This window comes from Leishmania infantum, chromosome 24 (genome assembly GCF_000002875.2).
Source record: "Leishmania infantum JPCM5 genome chromosome 24".
In the NCBI taxonomy this organism is placed as follows: domain Eukaryota; phylum Euglenozoa; class Kinetoplastea; order Trypanosomatida; family Trypanosomatidae; genus Leishmania; species Leishmania infantum.
The window spans coordinates 162,501-179,680 of record NC_009408.2 but is presented as its reverse complement, the minus strand read 5'-3'; the positions used below and the strand labels follow the sequence as shown (position 1 = coordinate 179,680).

The window sequence follows — 17,180 nt, the reverse complement described above, 5'->3', positions numbered from 1 at the left end:
GATGAGTGGATGGCGGGAGGGAAAAGGGGGCGCAAAAGACGCCGTGCGCTTCTGTGCTGCCGTGTGCCTGCATGCGTGCGCTGGTGCGCGTGTTTGCGCGGGAGAGAGACGAGGTGCAACGAGAGGGAAGGAGAAGCGAGAACCAAAGGCGTTGAGAAGCGGACCATCCTCAAGGTAAGCGGTTGTTGTGAGCGGGTCGGGTGGGGTGGGGCGGCAACACAGAAAGAGAGAGACAACGTCAGCAGTGGGTGATGGATACAGGACCGAGGGTACCGGAAAGTCACCGCCCCCCTCCCCCTGTTCCTCTCGCTGTCCAATAAAACAGCTCGTTTGTGCCTTTCGTCCTTTGCTCAGGACTTCACGGCATGGACGCTGCCATGCTGTTACGGCCGCCGCTGCAAGTGCGGGTGCCGGCGTGTTGCTTGCTGCGAATCCCCACTCGTCTGCTTGTCTTTTTTCGTACCTTGAGAATTGAGGAAAGGGGTAAAGAAGTCGAGGTACACAGAGAAGACATGAAAGCGTACACGCACACATCTGCTCACGCAATACAAGACGAGCCTCAGTCGAACACGTACCCACACATAGGCGTGCCTGTGCGTGTGTGACTGAGGTCCTTTGAATCTCCTAGCTCATTCACCTTTTTGTTTTTGGTGCCCCCCCTCCCCATACCTCATAGTACCCCATCATCCCCCCTCCCCCGTATTGTCGGGTGAGATGGGTGAGATGGGTGGGGTGGGGGGGGGGGTGCAGGTGAGGGTGAGGGTGAACGGGAGGTGAAGAGGGAGTGTGTGTCGGGGCGGGGGGGATGAGGGGGTAGAGGTCGTAATAGAGCGAAAATAGAAGTGCGAACCGGGCGGATAGCGATGTGGCGTGCGCATGGCGGATGTGCATGTGCGTATTCATTTGCCCAGGGTGATGGTGTGCTGTGAGTACCTCGCGGAGATGCCAACGACCACCCACTCCCAGACCAGCATAAAGGCACACATGCCCCTCTCCGTGGGAGAAGAGACACACACACACAGACATAAAGAGGTGATCACGACCGACAACACATAAAGGCACCGCACATACGCCGCATCCTCCTGGAGACAGTTGCCACAAAACACACGCCAAGAGTGCGATAGAGAGCAAGAGAGGCATGCGAAAGAAGAAGGAGGGAGGGTGCAGGAGGATGAGCACGGCAGGCTTTGTTGCCATGACGGCTGTCGTGCATGTCCTACACCACCATTCCTCTTCTTCTACGACGGACGCATACAAGTAGAGTGGCCGTGCAGCAGTGAGCCACGCAGAGAAGCGCCTGCTCTCCCGTGGTCTCTCTCGCTCTTTCTCTAAAGTGACCGCTTGTCCGTGCTCGCCTCCGCCTCATGCCGCTTCAACCTGGCTGCCAGGGCCTGGAGTAGGTATGGCCCGGTCATCCCCTCCAGCCTTTGGATCGTATGCTTCGCGTAGGTATTCGGAAGATGGGCAGCCGACATCGTCGATGCCGAGCGCGTGCTGTGAGCCGAGGAGGCGCGGCTAGAGGTGGATTCGGCGAGCTGCGTCGACGTGTGCAGCTGCTGCTGAGGGATGACGAAGGCGGAACCGCCGCCGTTGGGGATACTGTTGGAGCGGCGCACGAACGGCGAAGACTGCCGGTACCCGACGACTCCAGCGCTGGAGTCGTACGCTGGCTGTGGGGACGGCGAGGGACCAGGAAGCGTAGCATCCACGCGCATCGCGCGCCCTTGCAACGGACTGGCCGGTGACCGCATATGCAGAGAGAAACACCAGCTTCCACTGCCACCCCTGCGCCCGCTGCTCACGACCGCCGCTGCTGGTGAGGGCCCTCCGGCGTGGGCTGGCGGAGGCGCTTGATTTGAGCTGCACCTGGTGAGGCGGGGAAAGGATGCCGCTACGTAGCCGCCGAGGTGGCGAGCGCAGTTAGCGATGAAGCACGCCGACGCGGGCTGCTCCGCCGTGGCGGTCACGGGCGGCGGAAGCGACGACCTGCCCGGGGCTGCCGTATGGGAAGGTGAAGGCGCAGAGCAAAACAATGCGGTTGCCATCGAGTGAGAGAGGGGGACGGCGGGGGACGGGGCGGAGCACCATCGCGTGCCGTCGGCGGCTCCCGTCATCACGTCTGCGTCCGCCATCGCGACTGCAGCGTTGCCGCGGGGGTGCGCTATAGCGCTGCCGGTGTTGCTGCTGCTGCCGCCTCCGCCGCCACACACGACGCTGCCAAGGGCCATGTTAGGCCAGAGATGCGCCTGTGAGGTTGAGGCGGCAGCGGAAACGGTCGCCGGGCTCCCAGCCTGACTGGGGCTGCACGACGAGCCCATCACCGTGCCGGGGCGAGAGGGAAAAAGGTTTTGTGCCGGCGGTGCAACGGAGGCGGGCGAGCAGAGCACCGTCGCCGTTCCACCACAGCCCGACGCATGGACTGTGCCGCCGCCTGTGAGGTTCGTGTTGCTGCCGGCTGCGTCTTGCCACGACGGCGTCAACTTCGGGCCACCTGCGAGAGGCGAGAAGACAGCCGGCGATGACGGCGAGTACGACGGTGTCGGGGACAGCGTTAGAGCGCCCCGGGCGGACGACTGTGCCGCTGGCGGCCCTCCACCCCATGCCGGGGCTGCCGCTGATACCGTGCCGCTTTGGTCAAAGCTTGGCACGCGCAGCGGAGCTGGGCGGCGGAACCCACGGCTGACGCCCCACGATCGCGGTGTCGCGATGGGGCTGCTGTGAGCTGTCGCAGCAGGGCTGCACTGCAGCGTCACTTGCCCACCACAGCCGGTGCACCAGCCGCTCCCGTTGCGCTCCATCGCGGCTGCCACAGTCACCTTATCCTCCATCTCCGCCGCGCGGCTCTTCGTGCAGGAGCGGATGTGCTTCTCGAAGGCGCATCGACTCCACCACAGCAGGCACTGGCTCTTGAGCGACAGCGGGGAAAGGCAGAGTTCCATCGTGCAGCTCATGACGCCAGTCCGTGGTGCGAAACCGCCAAAGAAGACGAGGCGGTCCTTCGTGTAGGTGACGGTAGGGCGCGAGCACGCCGGCTGGTTGTTCGGCTTCAGGCGCCGCCACCGACGGCTCTGCAGGGAAAACTCAAAGGCATCCTCGCAGTACGTGTCGCCGCCGCCGGCAAACACGCCAAACGTTTCGTTCACGAAAACACTCGCGGCGCACATGCGCGGCGACGGGATATCGCCGGTGACATCTCGGATGTGGCGCCAAAACCCTGTAGACACGTCGAGGATGTGCAGATCGTTAAGAAACGCACCTTCAGTGGCAGCAGCAGTGCCGTCACCCGTCTGCGCCGGAGTGGCGGAGCGCCCGCCGAACACGAGCAGGAGCGCCGTTCCGGTGACGAGCTGGGAGACGTGGTAAAAGCGCGCGGAGGGTTGCTCGCCGCACGTCTTCAGCTGACACCATCGCCGCTGCATCGGGTAGTAGAGCAGCACCGCGTTCGTTGGTGCGCAGGCGAAGTCCGTGTCGCCTTGGTTGCGCGTGGGCAGCTCCGGGTCAGCAGGGCGCGGCCGCACACGCGACGCCTTCACGAGGCCGCCGAACACGACCAGCATGTCTTGGCGGGCGCGGGTGGCGGTGAAGTCGGCGGGGAGCAGGTGCATCGTGTGCCCCTTGCGCGGCGAGAAGGGCAGTCCGCACTCCTTGTTCCAGGTCAGGCTAGGAATGTCCAGCGCCCACATGTCATCAAAGTAGCGTCCCAGCTGCTCCCCACTGAGGATGTACATCGTATCCTGGTACAGCGCAGCGGCGTGGCCGACTCGTCCGGCGGGACGCCGACGCCGTCTCACCCCCGCCTCCGAGAGGGAGTTGCACTGTCTGGAAGTACTGCCGTGGCGGCTGCCCGCGCTGGCCGCGCAGCGCCGGGTGGCGCTGCTCTCCTCGCTGCCGCTGTTGTTGGCAGAGCCGCTGTAGTGGGGTGAAGGCGCATCTGTTGCTGCCGCTTCGGCAAGAGGTACCGCCACTATGGCTGCTTCGACCCATCGCATCGACGCCAGAGGGGACGCGGTCGGGGAGGAGAAGGACGGCGACGCAGGCGGCGCGGACGCGTACGACGGACTGGCGCTTCCCTGCTCGCTGGCGCCCACCGCCGCCGCCGCGACCTCGTCGATGCACTCTTCCTGTAGGCAGCTCCAGCGCCGCGCCGACGCGTCGTATTGGTAGACATCGTTGAAGTAGTGCTCCTCGCTCGACTTGCCGCCGAAGATGAGAATCTGGGAGTCTTTGTAAAGGACGGCGGTGTGTCCGAAGCGCGCCGGGGGCTGCAGGACAACCTCGCTGTCCATGCCCACGCTGTTGCCACTGCTGCTGAGGCTGGCATCCTGCGGCGGGACGGTGCTGTCACTGCCACTGGTGCTCTGACCACCGCCGCCATGTCCGGTGGAGGCGAGTGAGTCACGAGGATCCTCCCAGCTGCCGCTCGACGCCGCGATCACATTCAAGAGCGAGCGCGAGGCACGCAGGGAGTTGACTGCAGACTCATCGAACGACGCCATCGCTGACAATCCGCTGCCGCAGATGCGCACCCACGACATGCGCTGCGGGCACTGCTGCTGAAGAAAGTACTGTCGCTTCTCTTCCTTGCACTCATTGCTGATGTACTGTCGGCACCCCTGCGTCACGCCCATATCGCAGAGGGGGCTGGACAAAGTAAACGCGGATGTGGTCGTGGCCGTTGCCGTCACGACTGTGCTGCTGGCGTGCGTTGTACTTTCTGATCGCTGGTAGGACTCTTCTCTACGAGAGGAGGGGAGGGAGAGCATCCGTTGCTGCTTCGCCATGGTGCAACTACTGCTGGGGCTCCCATGTCTTCTCGGCGCAGAGTTCCCTGCAGCCCAGATCATGGGCGGCGAGGTGCCAAGAGTGCCGATGGACGCTGCCGCAATCGAAGACGTGCATTCAACAGGGATATCATCCATTGCTCCAGGAATGCACCATACGCACTAGCCCAAGGTGAGAGGAAGCAGAAGGGTATGGAGGGGAGGGGGCTGGTGTTTGAGGGATGTGTGTGTGCGTGTGTGGCAGGGAGTCCAGTCCCGAGTAGAGCCAAAAAGGGGACTCCACCCTCGTCCCTGGATGACAACGACGATGCAGAAGTCGACGACAGCAATGACAATAAAAATCGTGATGAAAGTAATGATAATAGTTCTAGCAGGGAGCTGCGCGCTCAAAAAGAAGGAAAGACACCACCAAGACACGGCGGCGGCAGCAGCAGCAGAGCCGACAACTAGCACCGCTACGATAATAATATACACCGCTTCGTTGCACGAGTACTTGGGAGGGAAATCGCCTCACACGATGCAAGAGAAAGAGCCGGGCGCACCACACAACGTGCGGCGATAAAAAAAAAAAGAGACACGACAACGACAATACCCACTGTGCCACAGCGACGTACACACATACACAAGGCCAAGGCAATCGCCGGCGTAATAGGGGGAAAGTGATATAGGAAGAGCTCGATGGACACGAGATAGAAAAGAGGCAAAGCCGAGCGCACACAGCAAAGCAGGCAAACCAACCACCGGGAAGGAGACGGAGACGGAGGGGCGCGCGTTTCGGATGGCGGTGGGCGATGAGCGATTAACAAACAAAAACGCACGAGAAAGATGCGAGATAAGGGAGCTAAGGAGAGAAATACCTAAACAGATGCACGCCAAGTACACATACACACACAACGATAGAAGGAATGGCGTCGACGCGTGACTTTGCACGTGTGTGAGGCTGGCTGCCGAGAGGAGAGGGTAGGAGATCAGCTGATCTACACTAGACTATATAGATGAAGGGGGAGGGCAGCAGCAGCAGCATCAGCAGCAGGTGTGCGCGTGTGTGTGTTGGAGGGTAAGGGAGAGGGACAACTACCTGAGCACGCAGCCACACAGAGAAGCCCACGAAAGTTAATCAAGGGGGTACACGCAAGAAATACTGTGCGAAAGCGAAGAAAAGGGCAATGTCGTGTTCTATTTCCTTCTTCCCCGCGCTTGCGTGATCCCCGGTCACCACACCTGCTTCCAGCGACTACAGAGCTTAGAAGAGGCCGCCAAAAAACATCCACAGAAAATTACAAAAAAAAAAACGCTTGAAGCAGTCGTCGCACAGAAGGGGTTGCGGCGCTACAGCGGAGTAGGAGTGCCAGAGAGAGAGGAGGTAAATCTTCGTGTTTTCTTCCGTTTTCCCCTTCGCACGTTGTTCTGCAGCTCTCTTCCACTTCTGTCTGCCTGTCTGTGTGAATGCGTGTGTGAGCGCCGGCAGCTCTTTGCTGTTGCCACACTGAAATCCGCACTTTAGGCTGTGTAGCAGATACGCCCTTTCTGTAAGTTCTCTTCGTCTTCGGCGTGTCGTGTTGCGCTCGCCCTCTCTCTCTCGCTCTCGCTCTCCTTCGTGTTGCTGGCGCTGAGGCGAAACGAAAAAAAAAACGAAAAGCACACACACACACACGCACGCAATAGGCAAAACCATACAAAAAAAAAGCAACTCCAGATGCAAAGGTAAATAAGAAAAGAGGGAAGCCGCCGCGTTCAGGGGTGGTGATAGTTGTGATAGTCGTCGTGATGGTGCTCCTGAATGAAGTGTGTGTGTGTGGGTGGGGCTGAGAGCAACGTCGAAGGAGGACTGCGAGAAGAACAAGCGCAACCACAACGATGACGAATGCACACACACACAGTCACGGAAACAGCAAAGAAAAACGACGACGACGTGTCGAGGTTCCCCTTTCGTGCGAGTGGTGGGCGGAGTGGGTGGGAGGGGCGGAGGCTGAAGAGGTCGCCGAAACAACAACAAAAGGGCGAACAAAGGAGGAAGCGCAGAAACACGATGAGGCCACAGTAAGGAGACTAATTCACGGAGGTGGGCACGGGAGCGAGAGGACGAGCATACATATATAGATAGAGATGAGCAACGCCGCCTACACAGGAGAAACCCACACAAAGACACACACACGCACGCACCAGATCACTCGCGCTTGCGCATGGATAAGGCGGGCTTGTGTTAGTCAGGTAGACCGGGAGGCGGAGAAAAGCGGAAAAGAGAGAGACGCTTGCACACACACGCACACACACGCAGACGGCGGGACGCAGACAGACGCTTGAATAACAGAAATAGGCGGCGGGCTCAAAAGAAAAAAAAGGTAAGGGGAGAGAGGGATAGAGAGCGAAATCAATGAAGTGCGTGTGAGCGTGGGTGCAGGCCGGGCGGACGCGTTCGTGTAGAAAGCGTGGCAGGGTAGGTGGGGGCTCGCTACAACGGCTTGTGTTTGTGTTTCTTTACAGCAGCGCACGACAGCGAAAACAAAGTCGACGGCTCAAAATAGAGAAATCGGAAGAGCCGAAATGCGGCGGAGCGTCGCCTGTCGTCGCGGTCGCCGTGCGCAGACAAGAGAGAAAAAGCGCTGCCCACAGACTAAAAAGAGATGCGAATAACGTCGTATCACCACCAGGCGGCCAGACCTCCGATCACGCACGTGTATGTACTGTCTCTCTGTCCGCGCACAAGCGCCTCTGCTCGAGGTGCTCTCGTTCCCGCTCTGTTTCGCCGCTCCTCTGCTTCGACGACGATGATACCCCTTTTACGCGGACACGCAGAGAAAGAGAAGGCACAGTCCCTCCGTCCTCCTTCATTCACAGATGAAGCGGCGCGTGCTGTGCGTTCTCGAAGGCGAGGATGCCTTTGAGGAGGGGAGCAAGTGAGGAGAAGTCGCAACGACAAGAAAAAAAAACACAGAAAAAGAGAAGTTGCGGATAATAGGTTTGAGTTTGCGTGAAAGTGTGGGGTGGGGTAGTATGTGTGTGTGTGTGTGTGTCTGTGGGTGGGTGGGGAGGGCGGTTATGTTGTCGCACACGCTCGCACTCGCTTTAGTACGCGTCGTCGATGGCTCGCGGCCGGCAAAAGAGAGAAAGCGAGAGAAACGTATCAAAAGACTAGAAATGCGACACAACAAGCAGAACGAATGCTGCCTGTTGCGTCTTTCAACCTCGCCTTCGCGCCGTCTGTCGCCAATACGACGACACCCTTTTTTGCTTATGCAGGCCTGAACGGTGAGTATGTACGTGTGCCTGTGTGTGTGGCGGGCCCTGCCTCTCTTACAGAGCTTAAGTGAGAGAAGATGGGAGCAACAGTAAGGGAGAGGGACGGCAGCGAGCACGAACACACACAGGCACAGAGAGCGCCAAGCGGCTTTATTGAGAAGCGCGAGCGATGAATGTATTCGTAGGTGCGAAAGGGCGAAGAAGGACCGGAGACGGAGGCGAAGGGGGGAAGTGGGGAGAGGAGCGCTGTTGCTGCTGCTGTCGCCGCCGCACCTGGACGGGTTGGGGGAGGGGAGGGATGGAAGGAGGGAGAGCCGGCAAATAGAGAACAAGAAAAAAGAAATAGCGACAGTCGAGTGCGAGAGCGGGCGGCAGCGGCGGTGGTCAAAGAATACCTGACAACAAACAACAGCGCGGAGGAGCGGAAGATATATATATATATGTATATCCAGTGCCTTGTGCGTGCGTGTGCACGTATATATATATATATGTAATAGGATTGCCGTGGCCTTAGGGCGTGTGTGTGTGCGCGTGTGCGGGGGAGGTGGGCACTCACACGCCACGTGAGACGCGTGCGCGGGGAAAGAGGGAGAGGAGGACGGCCGGGGGGAAACGGAATGATAGAAAGATAAATAGATGACGTGAACAAAGAGCGAGAAAGCGCGAGCGCGTGAGCGATCAGCAGACACGCAAGGCACGGAGCGGAAGCAAGCGGGGCGGAGGGAGGGGGCGATGGAGGTAGCAGTCAAACGACTATACGAAAAACCTACTGCGTGTAGGTGCATGTGCGCGTGTGCGTTTTGGCGTGTGCGCGGATGCAAGACCCAGGGAAAGGGGGATGAGGTGAAGAGGTGGGGATCGGCGAAGAAGAAAGTCAGGCGGCAAAGCCAAACATCATAGAGCGGGGGAGGGGGCGAGGGGTGGATGCAGGCAGGCACGAGGCACACCCTTTCCTGCCCCCTCTTTCGCACAGCAGACTTCTCTCGCTAAGTCATCGGGGCTCTCGATGGAGGCGCTTGTGCGAGGGGTGAGAAGACGGCTGAGAGACCATCAAGTGACGCCTTTCGCTGCCGCACATTAAGGTGGGCGCGGAAGCAGGAGACAAGGTGTGGCGTACGACCTTTTCCTTGGACATTTCCGCTCCTTGTGTGTGTGTGTGTGTGTGCACTCTACGTCAGAAGGTATATGCGACGACGACGAAAAAAAAAGGTGCACCGATGCGAAGCAAAAGACGGCGACCATCGCGATCCATCCCCGCACAGGGGAAGGAGGTAGGAAGGGATAGTGGTGCACGCCACAATATGGGCCGTATGCGCCCGTGTTCTGCTTGAGCCTAAGCGCCAAGATGAGAGAACGAGATGAGCCTAAACTATCGATATATGCGCGACAGATGGTGCGATGCCTAGACGAGAGGGAGCGCTCACAGTGCCAGATTGCTTCGACCGTGCTTTCAACGCTCCCCCAATACCAGGCTTACAGGGCTCGCTGCCGCTGCCTCATGCGACCCACTCCCCCTTTCTCTTTCTTGCACTCTCCATCAGCACCAGCGTGCCAAGCACGGCGGAGGCGCGGACGGCTGGCCGAGGCTGGTGTGGTGCTGCCTGACCCCTGATTCTTTCAACCGGATGTGGTGGGGCCGTACTCGAGGTTCGCAGGCCGCTGAGCGCCACGCCAAGAGAACCGTGCCGACGAGTACGATAGAAATGGCGGGGCTCGTGCGGTGAGGGGGCGCAGGCCGCGCATGCCTGCCGTGAGCGACGGCTCTCGCCTGCTCATGCCGACGCCCACGGCCGGCGAGCTGTGCGCGGACTGCTGATTTCTTTTTTCACTTTGATGCAACTGATGTCTCGACGCAGGAGCGGTCGTAGCGAAAAATGTGCCGGGCGACTCCGGTGTGCGTCTTAAGGTGTGCTGCCGCTGCATTGTTGAAGTCGAGGAGGATGCAGATTGGGAGGCCGCCTCAGCAGAGACGTCGTGGCGCAGGCGAAGTGGGGTCCATCTCTCATGCGAGAGAAGATGCGATGGCGTCGATGGCGACGACGCCTTGGGGAGTCGCCAGAAGCTCGGCGACGGCACTACGTAGATTTGACGCAAGTGGGGCGCCATGGCCATGTCTGCGTCATCAAAAAAGTCTGAAGGTGCCCGGAAACCTCTACAGGAGCTTCCGAGGGAGAGCGCAGATCGTGCTTGTCGCCGGGTCGGCGGGTGCTGCCGAGCTTCCGCGTGGAAGGCCGCCAACCTCGTCACGCTCGCAGAGGAAGAGAGGTGAGGCAGCGAGTAAGATATGCTATCCAGCTCACGCAGCCCCACCTCCTCAGACAGATGATATGGCAGCATCGAGCACGCATCTACCCGCTCGTACCAAGCAACGGCATCGTCCAGGTCGCTCTCCTCCGACGCCTGCTGCACATGCGCCGGGAGGAGGGAGGTGATGAGCTGGAACAGCCGCGCGCACGCGCTGGTACTGTAACGACCGCATTCCTTTGGATAAACGCGGTAAAGACGGTTCTTTGCCACCGTACACCACTTCTCCGGCCCGGGGTGGTTGTGTTCCTCCGGCGATGCCGCCAATGGCACCTCCACATGCAACTCAACAGCGCGAGCCGGCACGACGTGACGCACTTGAACGATGTCCTGCAGGTGAATTGTCAACGCGAACCCTGTCGCCACCACACGGAGGAGGACTTTGCTGCGGGTGATCACCAGCACTACATTCCTCGCCTCTAGCGGGCGGAAGCCCGCTTCCACGAGGATGAGGTCACACCACACGCTGTGCTCTCCCGTGCCGGAGGAAGGCTGACGATGGGCGAAGAGATCTGCCTCGCGTTGGCCGCGACTGCGCGTGTCGCCGGGAGAGAGACGGTGACGACCTTCACCCCCCATGGTGAACGCTCTTGACACACACACACACACACTGGACACGTGCAGGGAGGGAGAGCGAGAAGGAGTGGTGCCGTGCGAGAGCAGAAGGGCAAACCAAAAAAAAAGTAAGGCCGAAGTCGAAGCTTGCATCCATATCGACGTGGGCACGTGCACAGCCTGCAATGCAAGCGTTGTCGAGGAGGGAGGGGGGACGACGAGACCGCAACGCCGTGAAGGTATCTCCGCGTGAGATTCCATGGAGGCACACCAGCGAGGAAGCTGCCGGGTTGCCTGCGCTGACGGTGGAGAGGGGGGGATGGGGAGGGTTGGCGTCGTCGTTGTAAAAGGCAAGCGGAATAAAGTCGAAGCGATCCGTGGACTGATCCCCCCTCAACGGTGCCCCATTTTTCTGCATCTCGTTTTTGTTTGCGTACGAAAGTCTGTATGCATATATATGTTACAGTACGTCAAGCACAGCATAGCCCATGCTCTTGCGCCTCCGACACTGGAGGGCGCGTCTGTGTCCGCAGACATGCCTCGGCCATGCACGCACGAATTCTTATGCGACTTTGTTTCATTAGCCCCGCGCGTGCAGGCCCGCTCAAAAGTGAGCCGAAAAAGGCAATAAAAACTAAATCCCCAAACACAGACAATCCCATCAGCGGCGACATCTGCCCTGCCCCCGCCCCTCCTACCCACCGACCATGTCGGCACAGCGGCGGAAATACCGTCATCCGCACACTCACCGCCCCTTCCGGCTACGTCGTGGGTGGCGTCTCTTTGCGGCGCTTCTTGAGCGCCCGTTTTTGCTCCTTGCGCTCACGCTTCTGTCGTCGCTCCACCTCGGCGTCGTGTGCCGCCGGGTCGACCGCGCACCGCAGTACCGCCGACGCTAGCATGAGTCCAAAGAGAGGTGGCATGTAGCTAATCGTCCCGTTCATGGATCGATCACGGCCACCGGCTTCCTGCCGCTGTGGCTCCAGTGGCGGTATACCCTTCTCCGAGCTGTGCACGACGGTAATGTCACCGGGCCCAACGCCGTGCTTGCGCAATGCTGCGCGACGCGCGCGCGAGTCCGTCATTCTCCGTCGAGAACAGGTCGCCGATGGAGACGAGCGACGGATCGAGCCGGCCGCCCGCGCCGCAGGAGGAGTAGGCGCGTATTTTCAGCTTCACTGCGGCAGCGAGAAGAGCCACCTTGCAAGTCACGCTGTCAATGCAATCCACCACGAAGTCGTACCGCTGGCGCGAGAGCACCTCCTCAACGTCTTCGGCTGTGATGAAGGCGTCAAGGACGACGATGTTGCAGTGCCGGTTGATGTCCCGCAGGCGCCGCGCAAGCTCCTCCACCTTGCTCTTGCCGATCGTGCTATCAAGGGCGATCAGTTGCCTGTTCTTGTTTGACGAAGTCACAACATCGTAATCGACAATGGTGATGCTGCCAACGCCGGCCCGCACAAGAGCCTCGGCGCAGTGACCGCCAACGCCACCTGTGCCAGCGAGGAAGATATTCGTGTTCTGCAGCGACCGAATTCCGTCATCTCCAATCAGGATTTGCGTGCGCTCGTAGAGGGCCGAGTTGAGCATCGAAACCAGCTACACATGTACGTGTGTATCGCCTATGCACTCGACAAGGGGATGCTGCCACGCTGAGTGATAATGCTGCGAACAAGAACCGTCAGTCGCTTGTAACGTGTACGATGGGTGGACATCCACCGCCTATAGCGCGCAGCCCAGCTGTGAGAAAGCGCGCAGCATGAGAGGACGGGGGGGAGAGAGAAAGCGGCATTATGGAGGGGGCACAGACACTGACAGCAAGCGGGTGGTGGCTGGATTGCACCTCCGCCAGCGTTTCACTGGATGGCTCTTCTCGTCTTACCACAAAGAGCCGGTATACCGGACCCGTTGATCTCCGCTGCTCACGCATGCAGCTTGGGTTCTCTGTTTCTTTCTCGCCCACGCGAGGGGTAAAGGAGGGTGGTGTGCAGCATGAAGAGCGTAAAGGGATACAGGATCGACGCAAACAAGCCGATGGCGTGCTCTTGGCTTTCGCTGGGCCACGGTGCCGTATTTGCAACATTCTTGGCCGTGGCCTGTGCACCGATCTATCCCTTCCCTTCAAGATGCACTGCACTGCCGAAAAAATGTATGCGGCACGGCAGCCAAAGCCAACGACGACTCGTCCTCCATGTGCGCGATCAGCTCGCGCTCTGGGGACGTGAGAGGGGGTTCGCTGCGCGCATCCGATCAACGATGCGACGCACCGCTGACACAAACCCACCCTCCTGAACCTCTTCTGCGCAGAACAATATATTGGCACTCATGTGCGTCACCGTCAGAGAGAGTGGCGCTGCCCACAATTGACCAGGTCAGACACTGGCCTACGGTAGCGCACCAGAACGCACCGGCCGGTGGGGTGCGCCACCTGAAGCACTCGCCGCTTGTGGACATGAGCACGAGCTTGCTGCGAATCGTACCCGAAATCGGGATTGCAGCGTGAGAAGCCTCCAAAATCGACTCGAAGCGCCCACTTCCTGTTGTGTGGCTCTTGCCGCCGCGCCAAGCAAGACGGACATGCCACCCACGGTATCTCTTGCTCTTTGCCAGAACGCATTAAGGTGTGGATCCGTGGTCGGGCAGCGGCGCCCTTTCATCTCTCGAGCGACCAAAAAAAAACTTTACGCTGCGCACCCTCTCCACCGGGGAAAGCCCTTCTCCATCATGTCGTCAGTATTAGGGAGGCGCGGCCCGACCCTTCTCGACTGCGAACGCCGGCGCGGCGTCGGCCACCGGCAGGCGGCGCTTTTTCCCTATCCTCGACGCCCGGAGACGGTCAAAGTGCCTCTGCGCCCGATGCAGGAAGTCCCGCGCCTCGGGCGGACTCGCTCGCATCACCTCCACAGCATCGCCATCCAGTGAGGCAGTGCTCTAGAGGTCAAGGGAGCCATTCGGAAAGCGGGGGCAGAACCGGCGCATCGCGTGAGCCCTGCAGGCGCTGGATCTCGCACAGCACCTCAGCCGGCTCCACGCCGAGGTTCTTCACCGACGAGGTGTTCACGCCAAATTTGTCTCGGCGTAGAGGGCGGTGCTGGCACTGACCAGTGAGGCTTGCTTGTGTCTCGAGAGAGTCACGAGTTCTTGTTCCGGGACGCCACGGGCCGCCATACACCATACGGCAGCGCCGGCGTTGCGTTCTCCTGCCGCGGCGGCGCACGCAGCAGATTGCAGACCTCCGTGGGATGTGAGAACAACGCGCTGCGTGCGTCGTCGCTCGCGCAAAAGTGGAGTGCGCACGACGGCGTGTTACCGGTGCGAGGCTGACAGCAACGAGTGCGGGCCACTGATACGAGCACCCTTGCTGCTCCGCGTGGTCAGGGGGACAGCGCCATCACGGGCCGCCCAGCGTTTTCTACGCCCTCCTTTTCCTGTTCGGGGTTATGAGGGGCGAGGGTGTTCTATCGTGAAGCGGATGCCTCGTGTAGGCCAAAGGCTGGAGGCGGGCGGCCAGTGTGGATCCATCTGCTACCCGTACAGGCAGGTGATGTGCAAAGTAGTGGACGGTCACGTGTAGGCCACAATACTCGCTGTATTACTGCTGTCGCGCGCATGCGCTGCGAAAGACTGATAAGCCCGGCCCCACCGCGCGGAGCTTGCGACGTGGCGCCTACGGTACGCTGGCTAAGGGTGCATAATCGCACGCGGTCAAGACAGCGGGCATGCTGTCCGACGCCTCCTCCAAGACTCCCGCGATCCGATGCGACCACAGAGCATGTGGAAGGTACAGCGCACCCACGGCCTGCTGGCCTACTGGCGGAGAGCACCAGCCCGTTCGCGCCGCCGAACACGGCATATTGCATCGCAGCGAAGCGTCGCATGGTGCGGGAGGCAGCGACGAGAGAGTGTGTCGAATTCCAGGTGGGAGGTCTTGCCTGCATGTAGATCACCGCCCCCTCCAAACTGCGGCGCAAGAGGTACAGTACCCCCACCGGTAGCGTGCCGTTCTGCTGGCGGTTCCGTGCGCCCGCGCCTTGTTGGCGATGGTGCCGCCCCTCAGGGAAAAGCTCCTCGAGCAGGCCGTCTCCCGACGAGTCCTCAGGAGTGCCCACCCCCACAACACCCCCACCACGTCTTCAGGGCACGCCACTTCGATGTGCCTCACCTCCATATTATTAGGGAAGTGGGGGAGGGGGGCGGCCATGCACGCTCAAGAAAAGGGAGGATAGAGAGAGGAACACGCAGAGAAGGGAGGATAGCAGAAAAAGAGCGCGAGGCGCGCACGAGACATCAGTACACGACAAAACACCCCAGCGAGAGAGCGCAGAGGAGAGGAGATCGAGGAGGCTCTAGAGGGCAGTCGCCAAGAAGCCTGACTTCAGAGATCTGCTCATCCGCTGGACTCTCGTGGGTAACTCCGAAGAGCAACACGCCGTTTAGCCCACTTCCCCCTCAGACACACCTCGGCTATTCCTGCACCCCTTGACGGCGTACGCCCATCGCCTCAGCGAAGAGCTGCGCATCTTTCTATATAAACACACCCACGCAGGCACATGAAGAAAGAGCGAAGGCTATGCAGGTGAGATTAAGAGTGTGTATAACGACACAGCCTGCGCGCCTCACCGTCCCCGACCGACCGCATCACGGAATAAGTGTGCATCACGCCAGCCTGTCGGCCTCTGAACGAGAATGCTCGTGCCGCCGTGGCGGGCAAGAACCGCCCCCCTTTCCCTCCGATGGCCCGCTGGCAGACCCAAGTCTCTACAAGAAGAAAGGGCCACCAGAGCGCCTCAGCGGTGCACTGGAGGACGAGGAGAGCAGCAGCACAGACACGGAAAGCGCGCCGTGGCCCACAGCACGTATCACGTCCTCGTCTCACCTGCGCTCCCCAATGGGTTCAGCTCCCTGCGGCACCGCGCACTCAAGCAGAGCAGCAACACACACACAAAAAAAGAAAAAGCGAAGGCCTAGATTACAGTTCACCAGCGAAAATGCATGCTTGCACAGGAGGCGTGTTGAGGCTACATCACCCGCATGGCAGCAGCAGCAGCAGCACTCAGAAGCCCCACTGCACCATCTCCTCCATGTCCTCCATCTTGTCGTACGGCAGCGGCATCCCGCTCAGCAGGTCGTGCTCGGAGGCGCCGTGGGCCCAGTGCGTGTGACGCACCTCCGCATCTGCCTCCGACAGCACCAGCACGCTCGCAGCGAAGTCTTCGGCAGAGGCGGCCTCCTTACGCCTGCCGTCCTCCTCCATCGGCACCACCGCGGCGACCGTGGCCGCCTCGGCTGCCGTGGGCGGCCGCACCAGCGACTGCGCGGCGGTGTCCAGCAGGTGCTCCGCGAAGTCTTCGTGCGCCAGCAGCTCGGCCGGCACGGCCAGCGCGAGCGGCAGCTCCGTGAAGCCGCGTGCACCGGTGTGCAGCGTGCGCGCGTCGATCACCAGCGCCTGCACCGCGCGCAGCGCCACGCGCCGCCCGCGCAGCTCCACCAGCGCCGGCGCCTCCCACCGCTCCACCTCCACGTCCTCGCGCGCCAGCCGCAGCCCCGCCACCACCACGTCCGCCACGTCGCTGTCCGCCGGCAGCGTCACGCGGCGAAGCCGGTCAGCCGGCAGGCTGCAGCGCGCCACCGGCAGGAAGTCGCGGTAGGCGTGTCGCCGGTCCGCACGCGCCGCGCGCAGCGACACGCCGTCCGCCGGCGGCACCAGCACCTGCACCACGCGCCGCCCGCGGAAGTTCGGCAACGCGTGCCGCAAGCTGCGCAGCAGCGGGCAGAAGCCCTCCTCGTCGTTGCTCACAAGGATCAGCGGCAGGTGCATCAGGCGCTTGAAGTTGACGTCCACATGCGCAAACTGCAGGTCACGCGCACCGCTCTCCCCATCAATCCTCCGCGATACCCGCAGCTCGTCCGTGCCGCCCTCCGCCTTCGGTGCGCTGCGCCAGTGTTGTTCCAGCAGCATGGGGGTCGGAAAGAGCTCCTCCAGGAAGTTGCGGAGCGTTTCGCCGACCGCGTTGTTCGAGAACTTCGAGTTGATATTCGTGAACGGCTTGACTCCCTGGTAGCTCCGAATTTTGTCCATTACCTTATCGTTCAGGTCATCATCGTCGCGGAACTCGTGGTACCTCGCTGATTCCTCTGCCTCCGTAATGTAAGTGGCCGGCGCGCAGCCGTCCTCGTTGTCCAGCGCCACGTCCACCACCGGGAACACCGGCGTGTCGTTGCCCGGCGGCGACAGTCCGGCACCGCGCTGCATGCGCCACGCCTGCTTCGCCATCAGGTACGGCAGGTACTGACTCGACG

At 60.8% G+C, this 17,180-nt stretch overlaps 4 protein-coding genes across 4 annotated transcripts in view; all 4 read right to left on the bottom strand.

The window, feature by feature from the left end:
• Window positions 1–1,328: 1,328 nt before the first annotated feature.
• On the bottom strand, window positions 1,329–4,919 carry LINJ_24_0490 (hypothetical predicted Kelch-domain protein; the record flags this gene model as incomplete). The annotated part of the gene is made up of 1 exon (XM_001465842.1): window positions 1,329–4,919. The coding sequence occupies one exon, from the start codon at window positions 4,917–4,919 to the stop codon at window positions 1,329–1,331; it is 3,591 nt and encodes a 1,196-aa protein (XP_001465879.1).
• Window positions 4,920–9,638: 4,719 nt separating this feature from the next.
• On the bottom strand, window positions 9,639–10,904 carry LINJ_24_0480 (conserved hypothetical protein; the record flags this gene model as incomplete). The annotated part of the gene is made up of 1 exon (XM_001465841.1): window positions 9,639–10,904. One exon carries the CDS (start codon window positions 10,902–10,904, stop codon window positions 9,639–9,641), a length of 1,266 nt encoding a protein of 421 aa, XP_001465878.1.
• Window positions 10,905–11,641: 737 nt separating this feature from the next.
• Window positions 11,642–12,470, bottom strand: LINJ_24_0470 (putative ubiquitin-activating enzyme; the record flags this gene model as incomplete). Its single annotated transcript, XM_001465840.1, is given in 2 exon segments — window positions 11,642–11,908; window positions 11,910–12,470. Coding segments are annotated over 2 exon segments (828 nt in total).
• Window positions 12,471–15,933: 3,463 nt separating this feature from the next.
• Window positions 15,934–17,180, bottom strand: part of LINJ_24_0460 (hypothetical predicted transmembrane protein) — a gene marked incomplete at both ends in the record, with an annotated part of 2,346 nt that continues 1,099 nt past the window's right edge. Inside the window, one exon of the mRNA XM_001465839.1 lies at window positions 15,934–17,180. This exon is cut by the window's right edge and continues 1,099 nt beyond it. Within this exon, the coding sequence (XP_001465876.1) occupies window positions 15,934–17,180 (1,247 nt within the window).